The 20,083-nt window shown below is 43.3% G+C and overlaps 1 protein-coding gene across 1 annotated transcript in view; it reads right to left on the bottom strand.

Annotated features, from left to right (window-relative positions):
- ttbk1a (tau tubulin kinase 1a) overlaps positions 1–20,083 on the bottom strand; it is a gene marked incomplete at its 3' end in the record, with an annotated part of 108,313 nt that overhangs the window by 26,549 nt on the left and 61,681 nt on the right. The window contains exons 10-13 of the mRNA XM_083634949.1: positions 17,834–17,988; positions 6,892–7,102; positions 5,335–5,507; positions 1,526–1,866 (exon numbers count right to left, since the gene is read on the bottom strand). Of these exons, the coding sequence (XP_083491075.1) occupies positions 1,526–1,866; positions 5,335–5,507; positions 6,892–7,102; positions 17,834–17,988 (880 nt within the window). The remainder of the gene's footprint in view (positions 1–1,525; positions 1,867–5,334; positions 5,508–6,891; positions 7,103–17,833; positions 17,989–20,083) is intronic.

The raw sequence follows: 20,083 nt of genomic DNA, 5'->3' as shown, positions 1-20,083 counted from the left end.
AGCAAATCTAAGCACACGTGGGGGCTATTTGACACCGAGGGCGGGGTTGCTTACAAAATTTGAATGTGAAATCTATAAATCATGCTCTCAAATTGCTAGACCGCGCTCCTGATTAAAAATAGTATAAAAATAAATAAAAATTCCATAGAAACCCTCATTCATGTTTTGGTTGCACCTGTGTTTACCCTGCCTTTTAGACACAAAATGGCTCCCAATAGAGCTCAACAGTGACAGCCCACTTTTTCCTCAGTTCTTGTTACAAGAGAATCCCCCATTCATTTTCTCCATAGACTGCCGTACTGCTCTCTCATATACATTTTTACTGATTATTACAGCAAGAACAGGCAGCCAAATAGGATCCCATGGAAACTGGTGAACCACTGGCGGCATGGGATCTTCAAGGTCGTGCAGAGGACATAAGGCTGTGGTTGAGATCAGATCTTCTGATTACAGGGCGGTCGATAGATAGATACCCCTACTCTAGCACATTAGTGCCAACATTTTGTCTCAGATGGACCCAAATCTGATAATATTTTGTATTCTTAGATATGATTTTGACCAGTCTATACATTATAGGTAGAGAGATAACATAGTGAAACTATGGTCAAAATAGTTGTTCTTCTACATTCTCTAATTGTGTTAACTTCTTGTAAATAATAATGGTCAAGTTGAACAATTCCTCAATTTGCTGGGGACCCCCTGGAACCCCCTCATGGACTCCTGGTGGTCCCCGGACCCCAGGTTGAGAACCACTGCTTGATAGCACTGTAAGGGTCCTATAGGTTTTTTCACACCAAAAGGTTCTGGGGACTTCCTGAGAGGAACTGCCTACATACCTTCAAGGGCTTTTTTCTGTTTGCATTCACACCACCAGTAGGAATGCTAAAGTATGCCGGCTAGCATACTTTTAGCATGCTAACCACAGCTGTGGTTAGCATGCTAAACACTAGTAACCACAAAAAAGCAAGTGAGCATTCACATGGGATTGATACTACTTTGGCTAACAATTAGTCATGATACTTACCACCTCAGGGTCTTTCTAGTTTAACCAATCAACGTACACTTATATCACTCAAGGTTCCTCTTGTGCTGGGAGAGTAGCTACCCTGAAGTAGGAGCTAAAAAAGTCCCTCAAAACATTGTTCTAAGAACTACTATGGTTCCCAGTTCCTGTGAACACAATAGGGGGGGGGGGTGTTTGAGCATTGTACTACAGAGAACCTTTCTAAAATGGTTCTTCAGAGCTCCATAAAGAGTTATATTGTGATATTCAGCCTGAAGAACCATTGCTGCCCAAATGGAGTCGTATTTAATGTGTTTACGACATGAGTCGATATGAACACCCCCCTCAAGTGGTATCCATGACTTGGTAAGTGGAAGTTTTACGAAAGCTCCGAGTTCATGATGTCGTGTACATGTCACATCTTCCCAACTCGTAAATACGAGTTCCATTTGAAGGCAGCACAGGTTCTGGTGAACCTCTATGAACCTTTGTTTCTAGTGTAGAGAGCAGCTGGTACTGTACCTGCGGCACGGAGCCTCCTCCTCTCCTCCTGTTCCTCCAGGGGCCGGAGTTCCTCTGGCTCCTCGTCCGTGGTGCCAGACGTGGTCGGCTGGAAGTCTCGCAGCTCCGTCTCTTTGTCGATGATCACCCACTCTTTGCTATCGAAGTCCTCCTCCTCGGCCAGGGGCACCGAGCGGATGAAGGCATTACTGTGAGCTTCCTGGTCCCCCGATGCTACCGACGCCTCAGCGCGCCCACTCGTCTGACGGTCACCACGGCAACCGGGATCAACAGACAGCATCTGAGCTGGCTGGGAGGAGTAGACGTGACGAGATGGAGAGCCCAGGATGTCCATCCTAGACCTGATGCGCACGCACGCACGCACGCGCACACACACACACACACACACACACGCAGAACACACACACACATACACACACGCAGAAACACACACACACACACACACACACACACACACACGCACGCGCGCGCACGCACACACACACACACGCACACACACACGCAGAAACACACACACACACACACACACACACACACGCAGAACACACACACACACACATACACACACACGCAGAAACACACACACACACACACACACACACACACACACACAGTAGTGACATTGTGAAACATTGTTATCGAACAATGATATGAAGAGATCAATCTGAGGAGTTTGTACTTTTGGTCGACTCCCCAGAAACTCTACAAAGCGTGATAAAAATTTTGAGTGTTGTAAGATACCAAATCTTTTAGTTTTGCTTTTGTTAATAAAAAAAGGTTTGTGAAGAGTGAAAACACTGTACCCCAATTGAAATAACTATGAAATCTTCATTGTCCTAAGTAATCATATAATAATAAAGTAACCCAAATAACCCCCCAAAAAAATCTAAGATATCCTTTTTTCAGCAAGAATGATTTACATGTGCGAACATGATGACCGGGCAGAAAACACAGACTGATCACATCAATGTAGGTCCAGCCTTTTCTGGTGATATGAGACAGGAGATACACTGCATGAAAAACATCTGGTTGTTTTCAAGGTGAAAAGATATGTTTCTAACAGAGAAAGAAGAAAGAACAACAGACCATCCAGTAAGACACACAGGCTTTGTTGCCCTTCTGTGTGAGTAAATCAGTCTTAAACGTCTGGGTTTTGCAAGAAGTATTTTGCATTGGTAGATACGTTTACAAAGAGCGTCAAGGTCCTGGGAAGTAGTGACCAGCTTTCGCTGCCTGCTTGAATGAGGCAAAAACATTTCTAGAAATTAAAGAAAACTAAAAACTCAGTGGCACTGAATGGCTTGGGAAGTGTCCCCACCTGAATGACATTTCCAATCATTGAGTGTGGGGTCGCTGTGGCTCAGGAGGTAGAGCGGGTCGTCCACTAATCACTTTGGATAAAAGAGGTCGGTGGTCTGAACCCTGGTGCCTCCAGTCCACATGTTGGGCAAGATACTGAACCACAAATTGCTCCTAATGGCTGTGGTAGCTTGCTGCCATCGGTGTGTGAATGGGTGAATGTAGGCACATTGTAAAGCACTATATAAATGCAGTCAATTTACCACAGGAACCAGCTCATTCTGAAAAATACAAGGAACTTAATATACAATGTTGTCACTGCAGCAGGAAACGTTTTCATTTCAATCAAAGTCGGAGCTTGAAAGTCGCTGTCAGCTGCTCTTCTCATCACTTCAGCCAGTTTATCACCTTCACAGCGGATCTTTTGGTGTCCTTGAAAGCTTGTTTTGCCAGACTTCCACACACATATGGCAGTTTGTTCAAATTCATCACCCATCCTCAAGTGTCCTTTGATGAACATCGAATGGGTCTTATCCCTTGGATTTCCATTGGAAACTTGGAGATTGAAGTTGCAGAATTCAAAGTATTAGATAAGTAATTGTGAAATTTGGCATTTTGTATGCCAAACTGGAAAGCCTTGTTTGTCAGCAAAGGAACAGAGAGATGGGTGGAGAATGAATGTCCATCTGTAGCACAATCCGAAGCATCAGTGTGGCTTTGATGATGATGTTGGGTACTACCTTCTGAGGAGAGAGCTTGCGGTGTCCACCGGCTATGCCGACCACCCGCAATGCTGACCTTAGGTTTAGGCGTGGGGGGTGGGAGAGGTTAGGTTTTGGGTTAGGGTCTGGGGGAGGTTAGGTTTAGGCGTGGGGGGTGGGAGAGGTTAGGTTTTGGGTTAGGGTCTGGGGGAGGTTAGGTTTAGGCATGGGGGGAGGTTAGGTTTGGCGTGGGGGCTGGGAGAGGTTAGCTCCACCGACACGCTGCACGCCGCCTCGCTCAGCTGGTTCTGCTTGTGGGCTATCGGCATTGCGACCTGTCGGCACTGCGGCCTGTCGGCACCGAGCTTGCCTGGTCCAGACCTTCAAATCCGCCAAACTCCACTGAGTTGACTGCTTTTACTGTAGTCTGGCATTGTGACATGCAACAGCGGTTTCTCATGTTGAAAAAAAAGGTCTGTACAATGAGCGCCGAGGGGGACTAACGATTAGCCAATCAGCATCAATAAACAGCTCAACGGACGGGACTAACACCGTTGTCAAGTGTGCCGGACCTACCGAGATAGAGGACGAGATAGACACTGCTATCGAGGCTGTTCTAAATGAAATCCGAACAGCACTCTGCTTTGAAGGCATTTATTCAACGGAGAGATGTTTTTTTCGCGTTCTCCCCGCTGGATTAGATTCAAGTCAAGTCAAGTCAAGTCAAGTTTATTTGTATAGCACATTTCATACACAGAGGCAATTCAAAGTGCTTCACATAAAATGGTTGACAGGAAAAGAAAAGAAAAGAAGAGAATAAAATGGACATTTAAAAGCATCACAACAAAACCTTAAAAAAAGAGTATAATTGGGGATTCAGGCGGATACGTTGTTGGTCTCTAGTGATTGGTTAGGGAAAATGGAATCCCCCTCTGCGATTTCCCCCACGGAAACCAATTAGAGTGGAGACAATGTCAGACTACAGGAAATGGACTGTAACGAGTTGACGATTCAGTCTGATATCAGGCCTGAACGCAGCATCAAACTGAAACTGACCTGTTATGTCTGAGATTACCAAGACGTCCACAAAAGGATACGACAACACAAGACCAATTCATCTAATAGTGCCACACACTTATGGTCTTGTCATTTACAGTATGTGCTTCTTTATAGTAAAATGTGGTGTCAAAACGACAAAGCAGCAATATCAGTTATAAGGAACAAAAACACTACTGTTGTCTACAGTAAAACAAACTACATGTTATATCTGCTTTCACTGTGGTTTGTGATTCTGAAACTTTCTAATGCTTTTCTAGTGTTGATTGTGTTGATTTCTGCTGTTTTGTGTCTTTTTTTAACCGTTATTTATACAAGGGTAGTGTCACTGAGAGCAATGCTCTCTTTTTCACGAGCGTCCTGTTCACATTCACACACATTCACACCTGGAAGCTGACCAGTACAACCACAGTCTGATCTGCTGGCCACTGAGCAGCTCCACTGGAGCGGTTGGGGTTAAGGGCCTTGGTCAAGGGCACCTCAGTGGTGGTAATGAAGGAGGGACAAGCGCTGCTTTTCACTTTCCCTACCCACATTTAATCCTGTCGGTCCCACCAGGCGATTGAACAGGCGACCTTCCGATCAGAAACTCGCTTCTCTAAACTTTATGCCACCACTGCCCTACTCTGAAACTTTCTAATGATTTTCAAGTCTTTGGTTGGTACCCCTGAAACACTTTCTAGTAATTAGTGTTGTTTTGTGCCGTGGTTTGTTACTGTGAATCTTTCTCTGTTTTCTGTTGTTTTGAGTCACCTCTGTCCGAAGCCGTCAGCCCGGCCCTCTGCAGCAGACAGGCGGTCGGACTCGGGGCTGTTGACGCGGCGGTATCGTAGCGACCGCACCGCACCGCTCGGCGACTCCGGCGCTCCGCCTCGCCCCGGCGACACTGGACACGCCCCCCGACCCGCCTCTTCGTCCTGAGCACCCTGAGGGAGGAAGTGAGGTTTAAGACAGGTAGTAAATCGCTTGAGGAACAGTTTCTTCCCGCAGGCCACGAGACTCCTTAACATACACAAATAGTGTAGTAGCCGTGCAGTACCGTACTGTAGCTGCTACCATTACGTATGTCTAATGTTTAATTGTATGTTTAATAAGGAATATGCTATTTGCACCTGTATGTCAAATACGCCGAATTTAAAATGTTTAAGCACGTCTAAAGTATGCACATGACATGTGCACCTATGGTTGTTGTGTCTCTTGTTGTTTTTGCACTCATATGCCCTGTTGTATTTGTACTATGTTGTAAACGGAGTCCACAGCACAAGAATTTCACACGTGATACTTGTACCATGGAGTGACAATAAAAATCTTGAATCTTGAATCTTGAATCTAGTAAGTTGGAAGTTGAGGATTCATAACCAAACAGGTGGTGGAAGGGAAGTGTTGCCATGGTTACTACTATCTACTTAGGTGCTATGGTCAGCTAGGGTTGAGCCGAATACTCGGATGAAACGAGTATCCGGTACAGATAATGTACATTTTACGAGTGTCATCGGAGTACAATGTGTCAATAGAGAGGCAAAGTGGAACGTCACTTCCTGCTTCAGCACTGTACCAGAGATTTTCATCCGCCATTTATTTTCCCATAGACATTTCGTAAAATGCTTATAAAATAGTTGTACTTCGTTGAACCAAACGGTTCAGCTAACGCTATAATCAGGAGAGACCATAGAACATTTCACTCGGACCAAAACAAAAAAAAAACATCGAAAAAATATTTTCTTTAAACATGCATTTTTTTTAAATGTTTTGGTCCCAGTGAAATGTCATGTGATCTCTCCTGTTTCTAAATATATCTGGACCAGATGGTTTGAACCAGTAAAACTATTTTTATACGCATTTTACGAAATGTGTATGGGAAAATAAATGGCGGATGAAAATCTCTGGTACAGTGCTGAAGCAGGAAGTAGGCGGTCCATACTCGTGATTAGGGCTGGGTATCATTTAAAAAATGATGATACCAGTACCAATACCCTTAAAGTGATACTGATACAAATAAAGTACTTCATTTGATACCTTTTTTATAGCCATACTTTGAACATCTTGGTGGCGACAACAAAACAACCACTTTCTTAAGCCATACCCACTTTCAGTCTAAATCCAGCCCACTTTCATTTTAAGCCAGGCCCCCTCCGAGTACAGGTACAGATACAGATAATTTAGTTGGTTAAACAGATACAGATAAAGCTAATGGTATACTCGCTCATCCCTAATGTCAGCATACAGGCCAATAGATGAATATTAAACGCTGCATATCTTCTCATCCATTCAAATATCCATCCATGCTGTATGGTGTCTGTGAGTGCAGACCTTGCTCAGGCTGATCCTGAGTCTGTTGCGGTTGAAGTCGGTGTCCTCCCAGGCTTCGCCCGGGTCCCCGGGGTGCTGGGTGCTCTGCTCGGCGGGGGGGCGGCTGGGCGGGGCTGGGGGGGCGTTCTCCTGGTCGCTGAGATGTTCATCCTGCAGAACATCGTCTGTGTTCTCCCTCTGAAGATCTCCAGGAACTGGTGTCACGATGGCTCTAGAAACAGACAACAGGGCTTCAGGAGTGCTGATACCAAAACCGTATTTTCGAAACAACTTTCAGTTAATTGCATGAGGTTGTCGTCATAAAACAGATACTGAATTTAATTTAAACATTTTAAATGGGCCCATACTCTGTTTTGGGACAAAAACTCTTTACCCAGTTTCAGGAAAAATGTGTCTTATGCATTGGATTGTTTATTATTCAGTAGCCTTGGATGTTACAGTGTACATTGTTTACCAAAATAAGACATTGAAGTTAAAGGCACACTATGCAGCATTTTCATTAAAATAAATAAAATACAATAAACATACACAAACATAAACATAAAAAAAATCCCTCTCAATCATCACTTATGACCCACTAGAAGTGTGTGGCGGTGTGTTTATCTCAGTGGGCTAGCTCAGGGTTTGGAAGAGGAATTTATACTGAAAGCTGTAGTTCCTCGAACAGCCACTTGAGGCTGGACCCAAAATGTTAAAATGCCTCACTTTGTAACATGATTAAGCATGTTTACATCCTGGTGTTTAGCCCTATATACAGGGTATATGCAGTTAAAATGGATACCTTTTAAGACCTTTTTTATTTATTTATTTTTTCAGACCATTTTTCTCCCCAATTTTACTTGGCCAATTTCCCCCCAGTCGCTGCTCCACTGTCTGCCGATCTGGGGAGAGCCGTAGACTAGCACCATGCTTCCTCCGACACATGCACAGTTGACAGCTGCTTCTTTTCACCTGACAGAGGGAGCTCCACTGGCAGGGCGTAGCACGTGGGAGGATCACGCTATTCCCACCAGTTCCCTTCCACCCCGAACAGGTGCCCTGAATGACCAGAGGAGGCGCTAGTGCAGCGACCCACGCCTACGCCTACAGACCTTGAGCTGCGCGTGAACCTATCACACGCTTTTGTGATCACACTGCACGCCTATTCCACGCTGAACCTGAGCCGAGTTATAAGCGCCTCTCCTCTCTCCCGAGTGTTTTTTTTGGTCACGTGTGGTCCCGAATTATCATGGGTAGGTCAAATAAATCGGATATATTTAATGTGCTATTGATGCTGGATATGTATAACCAGGTCTCCCTCTTTGGTGACTGCTGTCATAGAGAACTGGATGCTGTTGCTTTGCCCCCTCAGTTAAATTTTCTGCCCCCTCACTTAAAAAAAAAAAAAAAAAAAAAAAAAAAGATAGAATAGTTAATCTATAAAGGCCAGTTAGGCAATGTTTGTACCTGACATGTTCCGGCTGCTGTTTCTGCAGTCAAGTTGATGTAGGCTACCCCCTATAAACATAGCTCTGTTGTTTCAGAATTGGCAGGGAAGCGCTATTTGCTGTGCTTTGGTTGTCACAAGGTGTCAGAGATGTAGCTATTTATAAAATTTGAACCTCACTGCATGTTGTAGTGATCTTTTTTTTTTTTGATCAAATTTTTATTTTATTTCCATACTAGGACACATTCAGTTAGACAAGACAAGATCACCAGTTGTTACATCCATTATGCATCATCCACCACAGGAGCATAAGTCATTTCAACACAAGCATACAAAGAATGCAACACTCCTTCTCCTGCCCAACCAAGGCGGTCCTGTCCAGTCCACCAGTCCCAAAGGTTCCCCTCCTCCCTACCCCGGATGGTACAGTACATGACATACATACACACACACAAAAAGAAAAAACTATAAAAACAAAATGGGTACATTTATGTGAATGAGCGCATGCACACACACACACATGCTGTGTACATACACACAAGCACATACACATAACCATACAAAAATAAAGAAATACACTTTTTCTTTCTCTTTTCCTTTCCTTCTCCTTTTTTTTTTTCCTTACTACAAGAAAATTAAATGGACCTAATCATAAAACTTGGGTGTACATCAGTAATACAATCACAAAAGATGAAATTTTATAATCTTTGAGTTATATATGAAGATTTTACTTTTTCTAGTGCTTTTGACAAAATGTCTATAGTGCTTCCCTTCGCACCGTTTGTTCGTGCTATAGAGAGTTCCAAAGAAATAATATCTAATAAGGAAAGAATCCAATGTGAAATCTGAAGTTTGTGAGGAGGCTTCCACCTTAGTATTAATATCTTTTTGGCAGCTGTCAGCCCTAAAAGTAAAAGTGTTCTCTGAGACTTAGAAGGATTAATTAAAGAGTCGTCATTTAAAAGTAAAACATTAGGTAGCATAGGAATACAAATTTCAGTTACATCAGATAACACATGCGCAACTCTAGACCAGAAATGTTTCACATCTGGACAGTCCCACATCATATGTAAATAAGTTCCTAATTCGTTCTCATTACATAGTGTGCAAATTGGTGTGGGACAAAGCTGGAATTGGAAGCGTTTCCTGGGAGTCAAATAAAATCTGTGTATAAATTTGAAATGAATGATTTGGTGATTAAAGTTCCGGGATGAAAGGGTTACATTTTCCCAGACTCTCTTCCAATTAATCGACTCCAGACGGTTCTTTAGATCTACATTCCAGACTTTGGTCACACTCATTGGAGGACATGTCAGTTCTTGTAACTTCTTATACATGAAAGATACAAAGCCCTTACACATAGAATTAGAAATTATAAAGTTGAGTAATGGATGCATTGGAAGGGCATTGTTACAGGGAATTCCAAGAGTTCGAATAATGGACCTCAGTTGTAAGTAAAAATAAAAGGAAGTGGATGGTAAATTATATATTTTTCTAAGATCCTCAAATGATCTTAGACCTTCTTTATTGATAACTTGGGAAAGGTTATGGATGCCACCTTTAGACCATGTGGGAAAGATCAATGGTTTGCCACCTGAGCAAAGTAACTTATTTCGGAAGATTGGTGTGTGTATATGCCATTTCACATCCCAGTTTCCCAGCTTTTCAGCCCTCTGCCATATTTGAATGGAATGAGATATGATAGGGCCAAATCTTTCCTGGCAATTTTTATGAGACAAACCACAGAAAAGAATTTCTTCTAATTTATAAGGAGAGACTATGTCACGCTCAATTTGGAGCCATGGTGTATTTGGATCTTGGGAAAACCACTTCTTTAAAGGACGGAGCATAAATGAAATATAGTATAGTTCAAAGTTAGGCAAACCAAACCCTCCTTGCTGTTTATTCTGACACAAAATTGAACTTTTCAACCTTGGTCGCTCCCCTTTCCAAATAAATTTGGATACAATGCCCTGTATCCTGTTCCAATATTGAGGTGGTGTGGGTAATGGGAGCATATTGGAAATAAAATTAATCTTAGGTAATATATTCATATTAATAGTTGATATTCGGCTGCATAGAGACAATGTTTGATTAAACCATCTGTCTAGGTCCTTATTGATGGAGTTGAACAGTATTTTATAATTGGTGTTGACAATTTTGTCGATAGACGCAAAAATATGTATACCCAAGTATTTAAATGTGGATACTATGGGCATTTCTGTTTGCAATCCTGAGTAATCTGATACATTACTTAAAGGTAAAAGCGCACATTTTTTAACATTTATTTTATAGCCTGAGAAGGTACTGAATGATGTAATAATCTCCATGACCTTTGGTAGGTCGCATATTATGTTATCCAGATATAGCAGAATGTCATCTGCGTATAACGAAATATAGTTCTGTACGTTCCCTACTGTAATTGAAGTTAAATTATGTGACTGTCGTATTTTCTGTGCTAAAGGTTCAAGTGATAAAGCAAATAACAGCGATGAGAGAGGGCATCCTTGACGGGAACCTCTACTAACTGGGAACTGGGGGGAGAGATGACTTCCAGTTAATACTTGAGCAGATGGATTATTATATAAAGTGGTCAACATATTCAAAAATTGTTTACCAAAACCCATGCGCTTCAAAGTAAACCAGAGAAAATTCCATTCCAACCGATCGAATGCCTTTTCAGCATCAATAGATATCACAGCAGGTGATGAATTGGAATTAAGAGAAGAAAATATAATATGCAGCAATCTTCTAATATTGTCTGTTGCAAGTCTGCTTTTAACAAAACCGGTTTGGTCAGGATGAACTAATCTGGAGATTACTGTATCTAATCTAAGAGCTAGGGTTTTGGCAAACAACTTTATGTCAGAATTTAACAGCGAGATTGGTCTGTAACTTGAGCAGAGTGTAGGGTCTTTCCCAGGTTTACATAGAAGTGATGTTGTAGTGATCATGATGTGATTAAAACACACACACACACACACACACACACACACACACACACACACACACAGAGAGAGAAAGAGAGAGAGAGAGAGATAAATCAGCTGCATCCAAGCACACAGCATGCCATGAGCAGAAAGATGGAGACGCATCTGATCACTTTATTTCTTTAATTTAATGAACCTGGCACTGACTGGCTATTATTTTCTTTATTTTTTTGTCGATTTTTGCAGCAATTGTTTATTCTATGACTTTTCATATAGACAAATATGTTCAGAGTGCTCCAGACAGGTCCCGCATTTCACGTTATGCAAAGCTCAGCTCTATTAATGCCTTAATCTGCTGCTGTGAAATAAATGTTTTATTTGATTTTGAATAGTAGTCTTTCTTGTGTTGTTATTGTGCTTTTCAGAGGTTATTATGTTTAAAAAGTCCAGAAATAGGCATAGCGGGTATATAACCTATGTTTTACGATATAAAAATATCATATATAAAAAAATAAAAAACGATGTTGTACTAAGTGGATTAACTTTTCATTGTCCATCTTGCTTCTTCGGTCGCTATTCTCTCTCCTGAAGATTTGTTTACCGACGGGGAGAAAGCCCCACGTTATAGCCACCTGTCAATCACTCTCTCTCTCTCTCTCTCTCTCTCTGCTCAACATTGTTGTAGTAACATCATTTTATTTTGAAATTCAGTTGACTGCCATTTCCCACAGATATTGTCGTGTTTTTCCTTCATGGCTTGACAGAAGAAGTCTGCCTTCACGCGCCTAGTCGGCTTGAAAATAGAACTCACGCCTAAACGATAAAATCGTCGCAGGTCAGGCGAGGCGTGGGTACACGCAAGGTTCACGCTGAGGCGCCCTGTGTACACAGCCTCATCGACTAAAAAGGACGCCTATTTAAAAGCGTGGGTAAAGGCAAGGCGTAGGCAAGGCTTGGGACCCCTGTGTGAACGTAGCCTTATTTCCCCCTAAATTGATTGATCAACTTTTAATACTTTTCAAGACCCCGCAGATACCCTGATATAGCTGGTCAATTTTTATATACCTCACCAATTTAGAGTAAATAGACAATAGAAAGGACTATTTTGCGCATAATTGACAGGTCGCCTGTCCAGTGATCGCGCAGCTGGCCGATCACGGACCAATAGCAGGCAGAGCTGCGGCTCTGGGAAACTCCCGTCTCATGCGGTCTCACGTGATCTGCGCAAGAAACACAAGATGGCCACAGGCTACACCGGAGTACAAAAAACAACGGTATGCCTGGCCCATTATTATTTACTGTTGATGGTTCATTTGCAGAGACCCCACCCTCTGCCTGTATGTTCTTATTGTTTTGGTGGTCTCGGCCTAGGGCCTGTTCTGGGCGGCAGCCTTTGGGCAGTAGATCCCGCACGTGGGGTGTGTAGCTCCCAGCCAATAGCGTGCTGCTGTTGCTGTGCGGGTCACTGCGATGCGGGTGGATGCCCGCCTTGTTTCCTGGATTGTCAACTACCTGTCTGGCAGACCACAGTATGTGTCAGACCACAGTATCAGACCACAGTATGTATCAGACCACAGTATGTGTCAGACCACAGTATGTATCAGACCACAGTATGTATCAGACCACAGTATGTATCAGACCACAGTATCAGACCACAGTATGTGTCAGACCACAGTATCAGACCACAGTATGTGTCAGACCACAGTATGTATCAGACCACAGTATGTGTCAGACCACAGTATCAGACCACAGTATGTGTCAGACCACAGTATGTATCAGACCACAGTATGTATCAGACCACAGTATGTATCAGACCACAGTATGTATCAGACCACAGTATGTATCAGACCACAGTATGTATCAGACCACAGTATGTATCAGACCACAGTATGTGTCAGACCACAGTATGTATCAGACCACAGTATGTATCAGACCACAGTATGTATCAGACCACAGTATGTATCAGACCACAGTATGTGTCAGACCACAGTATGTGTCAGACCACAGTATGTATCAGACCACAGTATGTGTCAGACCACAGTATGTGTCAGACCACAGTATCAGACCACAGTATGTATCAGACCACAGTATGTATCAGACCACAGTATGTATCAGACCACAGTATGTATCAGACCACAGTATGTATCAGACCACAGTATGTGTCAGACCACAGTATGTATCAGACCACAGTATGTATCAGACCACAGTATGTGTCAGACCACAGTATGTGTCAGACCACAGTATGTATCAGACCACAGTATGTGTCAGACCACAGTATGTGTCAGACCACAGTATGTGTCAGACCACAGTATGTATCAGATATCAGACCACAGTATGTATCAGACCACAGTATGTGTCAGACCACAGTATGTATCAGACCACAGTATGTATCAGACCACAGTATGTGTGCTTGCAAAACTGTGTGTCGGACAGGGTGGTCAGCAACATTGGGGCACCGCAGGACAGTCTTCTCTCCCTTCTTCTTCACCATCTACACCACAGACTTCACCTACCAGACAGAGTCTTGCCACCTTCAGAAGTTCTCTGATGACTCTGCTATAGTTGGATGTATTAACAATGGGGATGAAGTATCAGGCTGTGGTGGGTAACTGTCACATGGTGCAGCTCAAGGTGACAAAGATAAAGGAACTGGTTGTGAACCTGAGGAGGGCCAAGTCAGCGGTGACCCCCGTTTCCATCCATGGGGTCAGTGTGGACATCTTGGAGGACTACAAGTACCTTGGAGTGTATATAGACAATAAACTGGACTGGGCTAAGAACACGGAAGCCCTCTACAAGAAAGGGCAAAGCCGTCTCTACTTTCTGAGAAGGCTTCAACAGCTGCGGGACAAAGCTGATGATGTTCTATGAGTCTGTGGTGGCCAGTGCCTTCCTGTTTGCTGTCGTGTGCTGGGGCAGCAGGCTGAGGGCAGCGGACGCCAACAGACTCAACAAACTGATCCGCAAGGCCAGGGACGTTGTGGGGCTGGAGCTGAGCTCTCGGACAGCAGTGTCAGAGAGTAGGATGTTGTCCATGTTACGTTTCATCATGGACAAAGTCTCCCACCCACTCCATGATGATGATGTGCTGGTCGAACACAGGAGCACGTTCAGTGCAAGATCCCAGATGCACCACAGAGCGCCACAGGAAGTCATTCCTGCCTGTGGCCATCAAACTCTTTAACTCCTCCCTCAGAGCACCAGTCACTCTGAGTCAGTCAGTTGGAAGCCTTGGACTCACTCCACCCATCCAAAACTCAAACCAACTTGGATAATGTATACCTGATGTGCAATAAAACGTAATGTGCAATAACTGCAAATTACCACAATTTGTGCAATAATCAAAAATCCAGTTAGAATGCTGTGTCTTTACAAACAGCAGCCAACAGTTTATGCATACTATGGGCTCTATCGTTGCATCGGCCTATAAACTGCGCCCAGCGCCCGGCGCAGCGCAGATTGGACCAGCCCACTCGATATTTTGGTGTCGGCACTTAAACATTATAACCACGCCTTTTAAGCGTAAAATTATGCACAATCTGGTCATTGGAGAAGTGCAGTAAACAAATCACAAGCTTCCCTTTTAAGCTCCAATTCCACTGAGCGATCCAGTCCGGTCAGAAAAGCTCCCCCCCTCCCTTTCATCCCCGTCTGTCTGTCTCCATATATAGGCTATTATTCCATATTATTATGCTTCTCAAACCAATCTAACTGCAGTTTAACTACTGCAAGCATGTAAATATGCTACACTATAGCAAGATCAAAGTGAAAAGAATGTTCTAAACCAGGGGTGGGCAATTATTTTTCATGGGGGGCCACATGAGAAACCCAGATTGTTGCCGGTGGCCGAACAAATATTGTCATGCCGTAACCCATGGATGGGTAACTTTGATGATAGAGAGGGCCACAAAAAATGTCCTGGCTACCAGGTTTTGCTGAGGGCCGAACGGCGCCAGCGCGAAAAATTTGGTGCATTTGAAGCCAGGTTTAGAGGAATAACTCATTTTAAATTAACAGTTGTGATGTCATTATTCAGTCTTAACCACCAATATTTGATCCTTTTCTCACTCACTCCTATGTCACCACCTGCTCTCAGGGCTTGAAATTAACTTTTTTGACCACCTGCCAATATGGCTGCTAGATTTTAAAGTTACCAGCCAATTAGAATTTCCACTAGCTGAAATGTTTTTCTTGAAATAAACCAGAATATGAGTGGGTTAATTTAAGCATAAGTATCAGTAAGTGTCCCAGGATGATCAAAGCCTGTGTTGAGGGTCACACGAACAAAAATGCAGTCTTGAAGCTAAATAAATCCAAAACCAATGAGTTATTTGAGTTATTTAAATTTCTACTTCAATGTAGCCTTTTAGTCATAAAGATTATTGAAAGATATTCCATATTCCAGACTGAAATGCTATAACAGAAGTGAAGTATTGGCCAGAATATGACATGAACATTTGGACACTTATTCAGCGGGTATCTTGCATGGTGCACTGTGTGTGTGTAAAAAAAAAAAAAAAAAAAAAAAAAAAAAAATTGCCCATGTGTGTTCTAAACGCATTGGCTAGAAAAATATAACCTATCCCTATGTCATGATGAGATTAGATTGGTGAAAGTTTGTCCAGAATGATATGGTTTTCTCTCCCCTGCTGCACAGGTAGGATGATGCAAATAAATATAGCCTACATTATGTAAAGTCATTGCAGAAATGTGTTTTTATTGTAAAAGTAAATGTGAAGTATTGGAGGAGCAACATCACAGTAGGAAGTCACAGTAGAACCGTGTTACGGCTGTCACTCATCTAAATCACATTAAATCTGCGAGGGATATATATACCACCAGCATTACATATACTTTTCACATAGGGTTGTGTTTTGATTTCGCGATTTTATTTTGTCCAATATTGAAATGTTCCACAATTGCATGTTGTGTTAAGAGAAACATTATTTCGATCTACCACTTACCCTATTTAAGCTGATTTGGTTGCTATTTCTTGTCAAACGGATTGGCCTCAATGCATACTGGGAGATTTCACATGTGTGGCTTTGTGCCTGTCTGATGCGCGAGGCGAGAGAGAGAGGAGTGAGAGAGAGAGAGGGGGGACAGAGAGTGAGATGGCAGAGGAGAGTCCGCGCAATTACGCACAAAAATAGAACCGGCGAACTTAGGCGAGATAGAGGGAGTGAGAGAGAGAGGGGGGGGACAGAGAGTGAGATGGCAGAGGAGAGCTACGCGCAACCGGCGCACTGAATAGGCCTGGTTTTGAAAAGCGCTAAATTAACGGCAGGGTGGAAGATATCGTTAGGCCGGTATTTAAGGCCGAAACGCCCATTCTGGCCTATTCTGGCACTGCGCCACGGCTCTTTGGCGTAAAGCGCATTTCGGGGCCTAACACCATGTTGCTATCTTCCCGAGGCAGGCGCAAGGCACGTTTTTTTGCGTTTAACACATTGAGTGCCAAGGACGTCTGTGGACGTCCTAAAAAAAAGTAACGAGGAGTGCCAAGGACGTCTGTGGACGTCCTAAAATCATAATTCATATTATTCCATAATTCTGCTGTTTAAGGTCGTACCTAGCCAGTGAGCATGAATCCCTTCAAGGGATCACACGGCGCCACCTTAAACATCGTCACAGGAGCTGCTCCACCCACCTCAGATCCTTTACTTTGTACAGGAGACAGCGGAGAAAGCCGTGATCAAAGTGGAAACCGATGCATGCCTTCTGCCAGAGCCGTATTGATTGCTCTGTCTACAGCGGAGAGTGGGCTCGGCTGCATCCGCGCTCACAACTGAGCTCTTATGCTTCTATCTATCTCCACACGATTTCCTAGAAAGCCAGCATCCGAAGCCGAACGGCCAAGCCTTTTCGTTCAGTCGCGTTTGCCAGCGCGCATCATTTCCTTGATGGGCGCTGGGATCTGTCCGGGGCAAAAACGGAGTCGAGAAAACAAACTCTGTGCGTGTGGGAGGAGCCCGCAGCTCAGAGGTGGAGAGGGGGGGGGGGGGGGGGGGGGGGGGGAGGGGTGTGTGGCACACAGGCTGCACAGAAACCACACCACACGCCACCACATCAGAAAACACCAGCCAGAGTCAGTGAATGTGCTCGAAATTAGAGTGCAAAAGGTATTCATAAAAGGGACTATATCTTGGAAAGTAAAAAAAAACGACAGAAAACCCTTGAAAGTGCACTTTTTTGAGAGGCTGTCATTTCATAATGGAACTGACTACAGTAGAAACAAAATTTCTTCTTTGGAAGAAGCAGGAGTGTTCAATGTTTCATTAAAGTCCAGCCCCGTTAATATAGCCATAATAGAAAAAATTCTATAGCTGTTTTCAACTGAATGGAAGTGAATCTGGCACAGGCTCCAGACAATTTTACTGAAGCGCTGTGGCACTCAATGTGTTAACGCCAGTTTTTGGGCCTAAGGCCTGTACCAAGATAGGGCCCAATGTCTTTAACCAAACTTGGCCATCTTCCATCTTGTGTACATGATCTGCTTTGAGTAACGGCAGACTTAAGGTGCAGCAGATGTGAATTTGGATTTTAGAGCTGTAAGCAGGTCTTCTGGTATGCGCTGTATTCTTACCCCACCATGGCAGCAGTGGGTCGGGTGTTGTGCTGTGGTTGGGTGGAGGCACTTGTCGACAGCGTGACATCACTTCCACCCTTCTCCCAATCAAATGGCTCGTTTTCGGTGATGATCCGCTCTTTCATGCTGTTCTCAAACACTGACATCAGCAGCTGGGATGGATGGGAGAAAGAGAGAAAAAATGAATCATCAAGTCCAACAAATGTCAGGAATTAAGCCCAATTTATGCTTTGTCTGTCAACACTTTTGAAACCGTCGCCGACAGAAATGAGGACTTGAGTCGACACTTTCAAGTGTCGGCGAGCAGTGTCTGCTACCTAGTGAAATTTCTAGTGTCGCTGACTACGTCACATAGTGTCGCGCAAGTGTGATTGGCTAGACGGCACACTTGACTTCCTTGTTTTGGTTTTCGCTGAAATGAAATTAATGAACGAACGTGTCCCCGCTATTTTTATCAGCATGTCCTTGATGTATGACTTTGTAAAAATCACAAAGAACACCGTGACCAACTTCCCAGAGAGAGAGGAGGTGAGTTGTGTGGTTGTCTATCATTATATGCGGCTGCAGCCAAGTACGTTACATCTTGCCTCCGACATGCTTTCACTGAGCATTCCCTCTCTTGGCTGTCTGCACTAGTTCTCTGTCTATAGCATTCAAGTGTCACGTGACTGTTGAGCCGAGGAGAGAAGCATAAATGCAGCAACATGAGCAACACTTTTTGTATTGTCAGCGACCATGTGCTGAGCGACACTTTCTAATAAGTATAAATTAGGCTTTAGTCTGGTAACACTGAAGCAGAGACACATTGAACACTACCATAGTAGTACAGTAGCCTATACATACAAACAAGACATACACAAAAGAGAAATAAGTCAAGTTGCAGTTTACATCCATGTACTTTAGCCTTTGAAGGAATTAAATGAAAGGTATCGGTATTGTTTGAAGACATTTATTTTTTTGTTTGTTTATTTGGTTTTATCAAGTTTTTTCCCCGGCTTTTTCTAAAATGTTCTCCCCAATTTGTACTTGGCCAATTTCCCTGGCTGCCCTGGTCATTGCTTCATGTCCTCTGCTGATCTGGGGAGAGGTGTAGAGTCTACACCTCTCCCCAGATCAGCAGAGGACATGAAGCACTACACTGTAGACTAGCCAGTGTTGGGGAGTAGTGAACTACATGTAGTTGAACTATGTAGTTTAACTACATTTTGCAGTAGCTTGCTGGTAGTTCAACTACATTCATATTTGCGTAGTGAGTCAAGTACTTAAACTACTTTTTGGTCATTTTTTTGTAGTTTAACTACTCAAACTACAAACTACAATTTTCGGCTTCTTTTTCTTTCATCCTGATTGCTTTGAAGGCAGCATAAAGCGTGAAGGCAGCCAGGATCCCACTAACGTTACTGTACTTCTTGACGACACAGCCACAGCCTACTATGCTGCCTCTGATTGGCTTGCCCTGATATTTTTACCCAAACCTTAACCAATCATAGTCAAGTCTTTACTGTTGATTTGTCTGATAAAACAACCCAGAAGAACCCAGATTTGAACAGCACAGAACAACAAAAATATAACATTGAATGTATTGGGTGTCAACTATTGCAATAAACTCAATTGAGAAGCATATTTTTGCTGGCATTGTACTTTTTTGTAGGGTATTATATTTTATTTCATATATAATTTTTTTTTTTTTTTTTACAAATTGTAGTTTGAACTACTTTTTCTGCGTAGCTTGTAGTTTCCTAAACTACATTTCTCCCAGGGTAGCTTTGCTGTAGTTTCAACTACTTCCATTGTGAAGTAGTTGGTAGGTTCCTAAGCTAAAGTAGCTTCCCCAACACTGAGACTAGCACATGCTTCCTCTGATACATGTGCAGTCACCAGGCGCTTCTTTTCACCTCACAGTGTTTCACCGGCAGGACGTAGCACGTGGGAGGAGGATCACACTATGGTGGTAGGCGAGTGCTTTTACCTCTACACTACCCAGATTCCTCAGGTGAAAAGGTAGTTATCACTAGATTGACATGTGTGATTCCAGTGGATCATTTCCAGTAAGAAACATGGGGCCATCTCTTACGCCCCAGTGCAAGTCCAAGAACAAGCATGATCTTTGATCTTTCCTTTTGTTTTTTAATTACCACGGGGTCGTAGAAGCGCGTCCTTTGATGTACTGACCCAGTGGTAATTAAAAGAAAAAAAAGGGAGATTTTGAGAGCTTTGTCACATGGTGCAACAACAATCACCTGAAGC

Source organism: Poromitra crassiceps, assembly GCF_964638095.1.
Source record: "Poromitra crassiceps genome assembly, chromosome: 4".
Lineage (NCBI taxonomy): Eukaryota > Metazoa > Chordata > Actinopteri > Beryciformes > Melamphaidae > Poromitra > Poromitra crassiceps.
The sequence above is the reverse complement of the archived record's forward strand: the minus strand, read 5'-3'. Positions and strand labels throughout refer to the sequence as shown.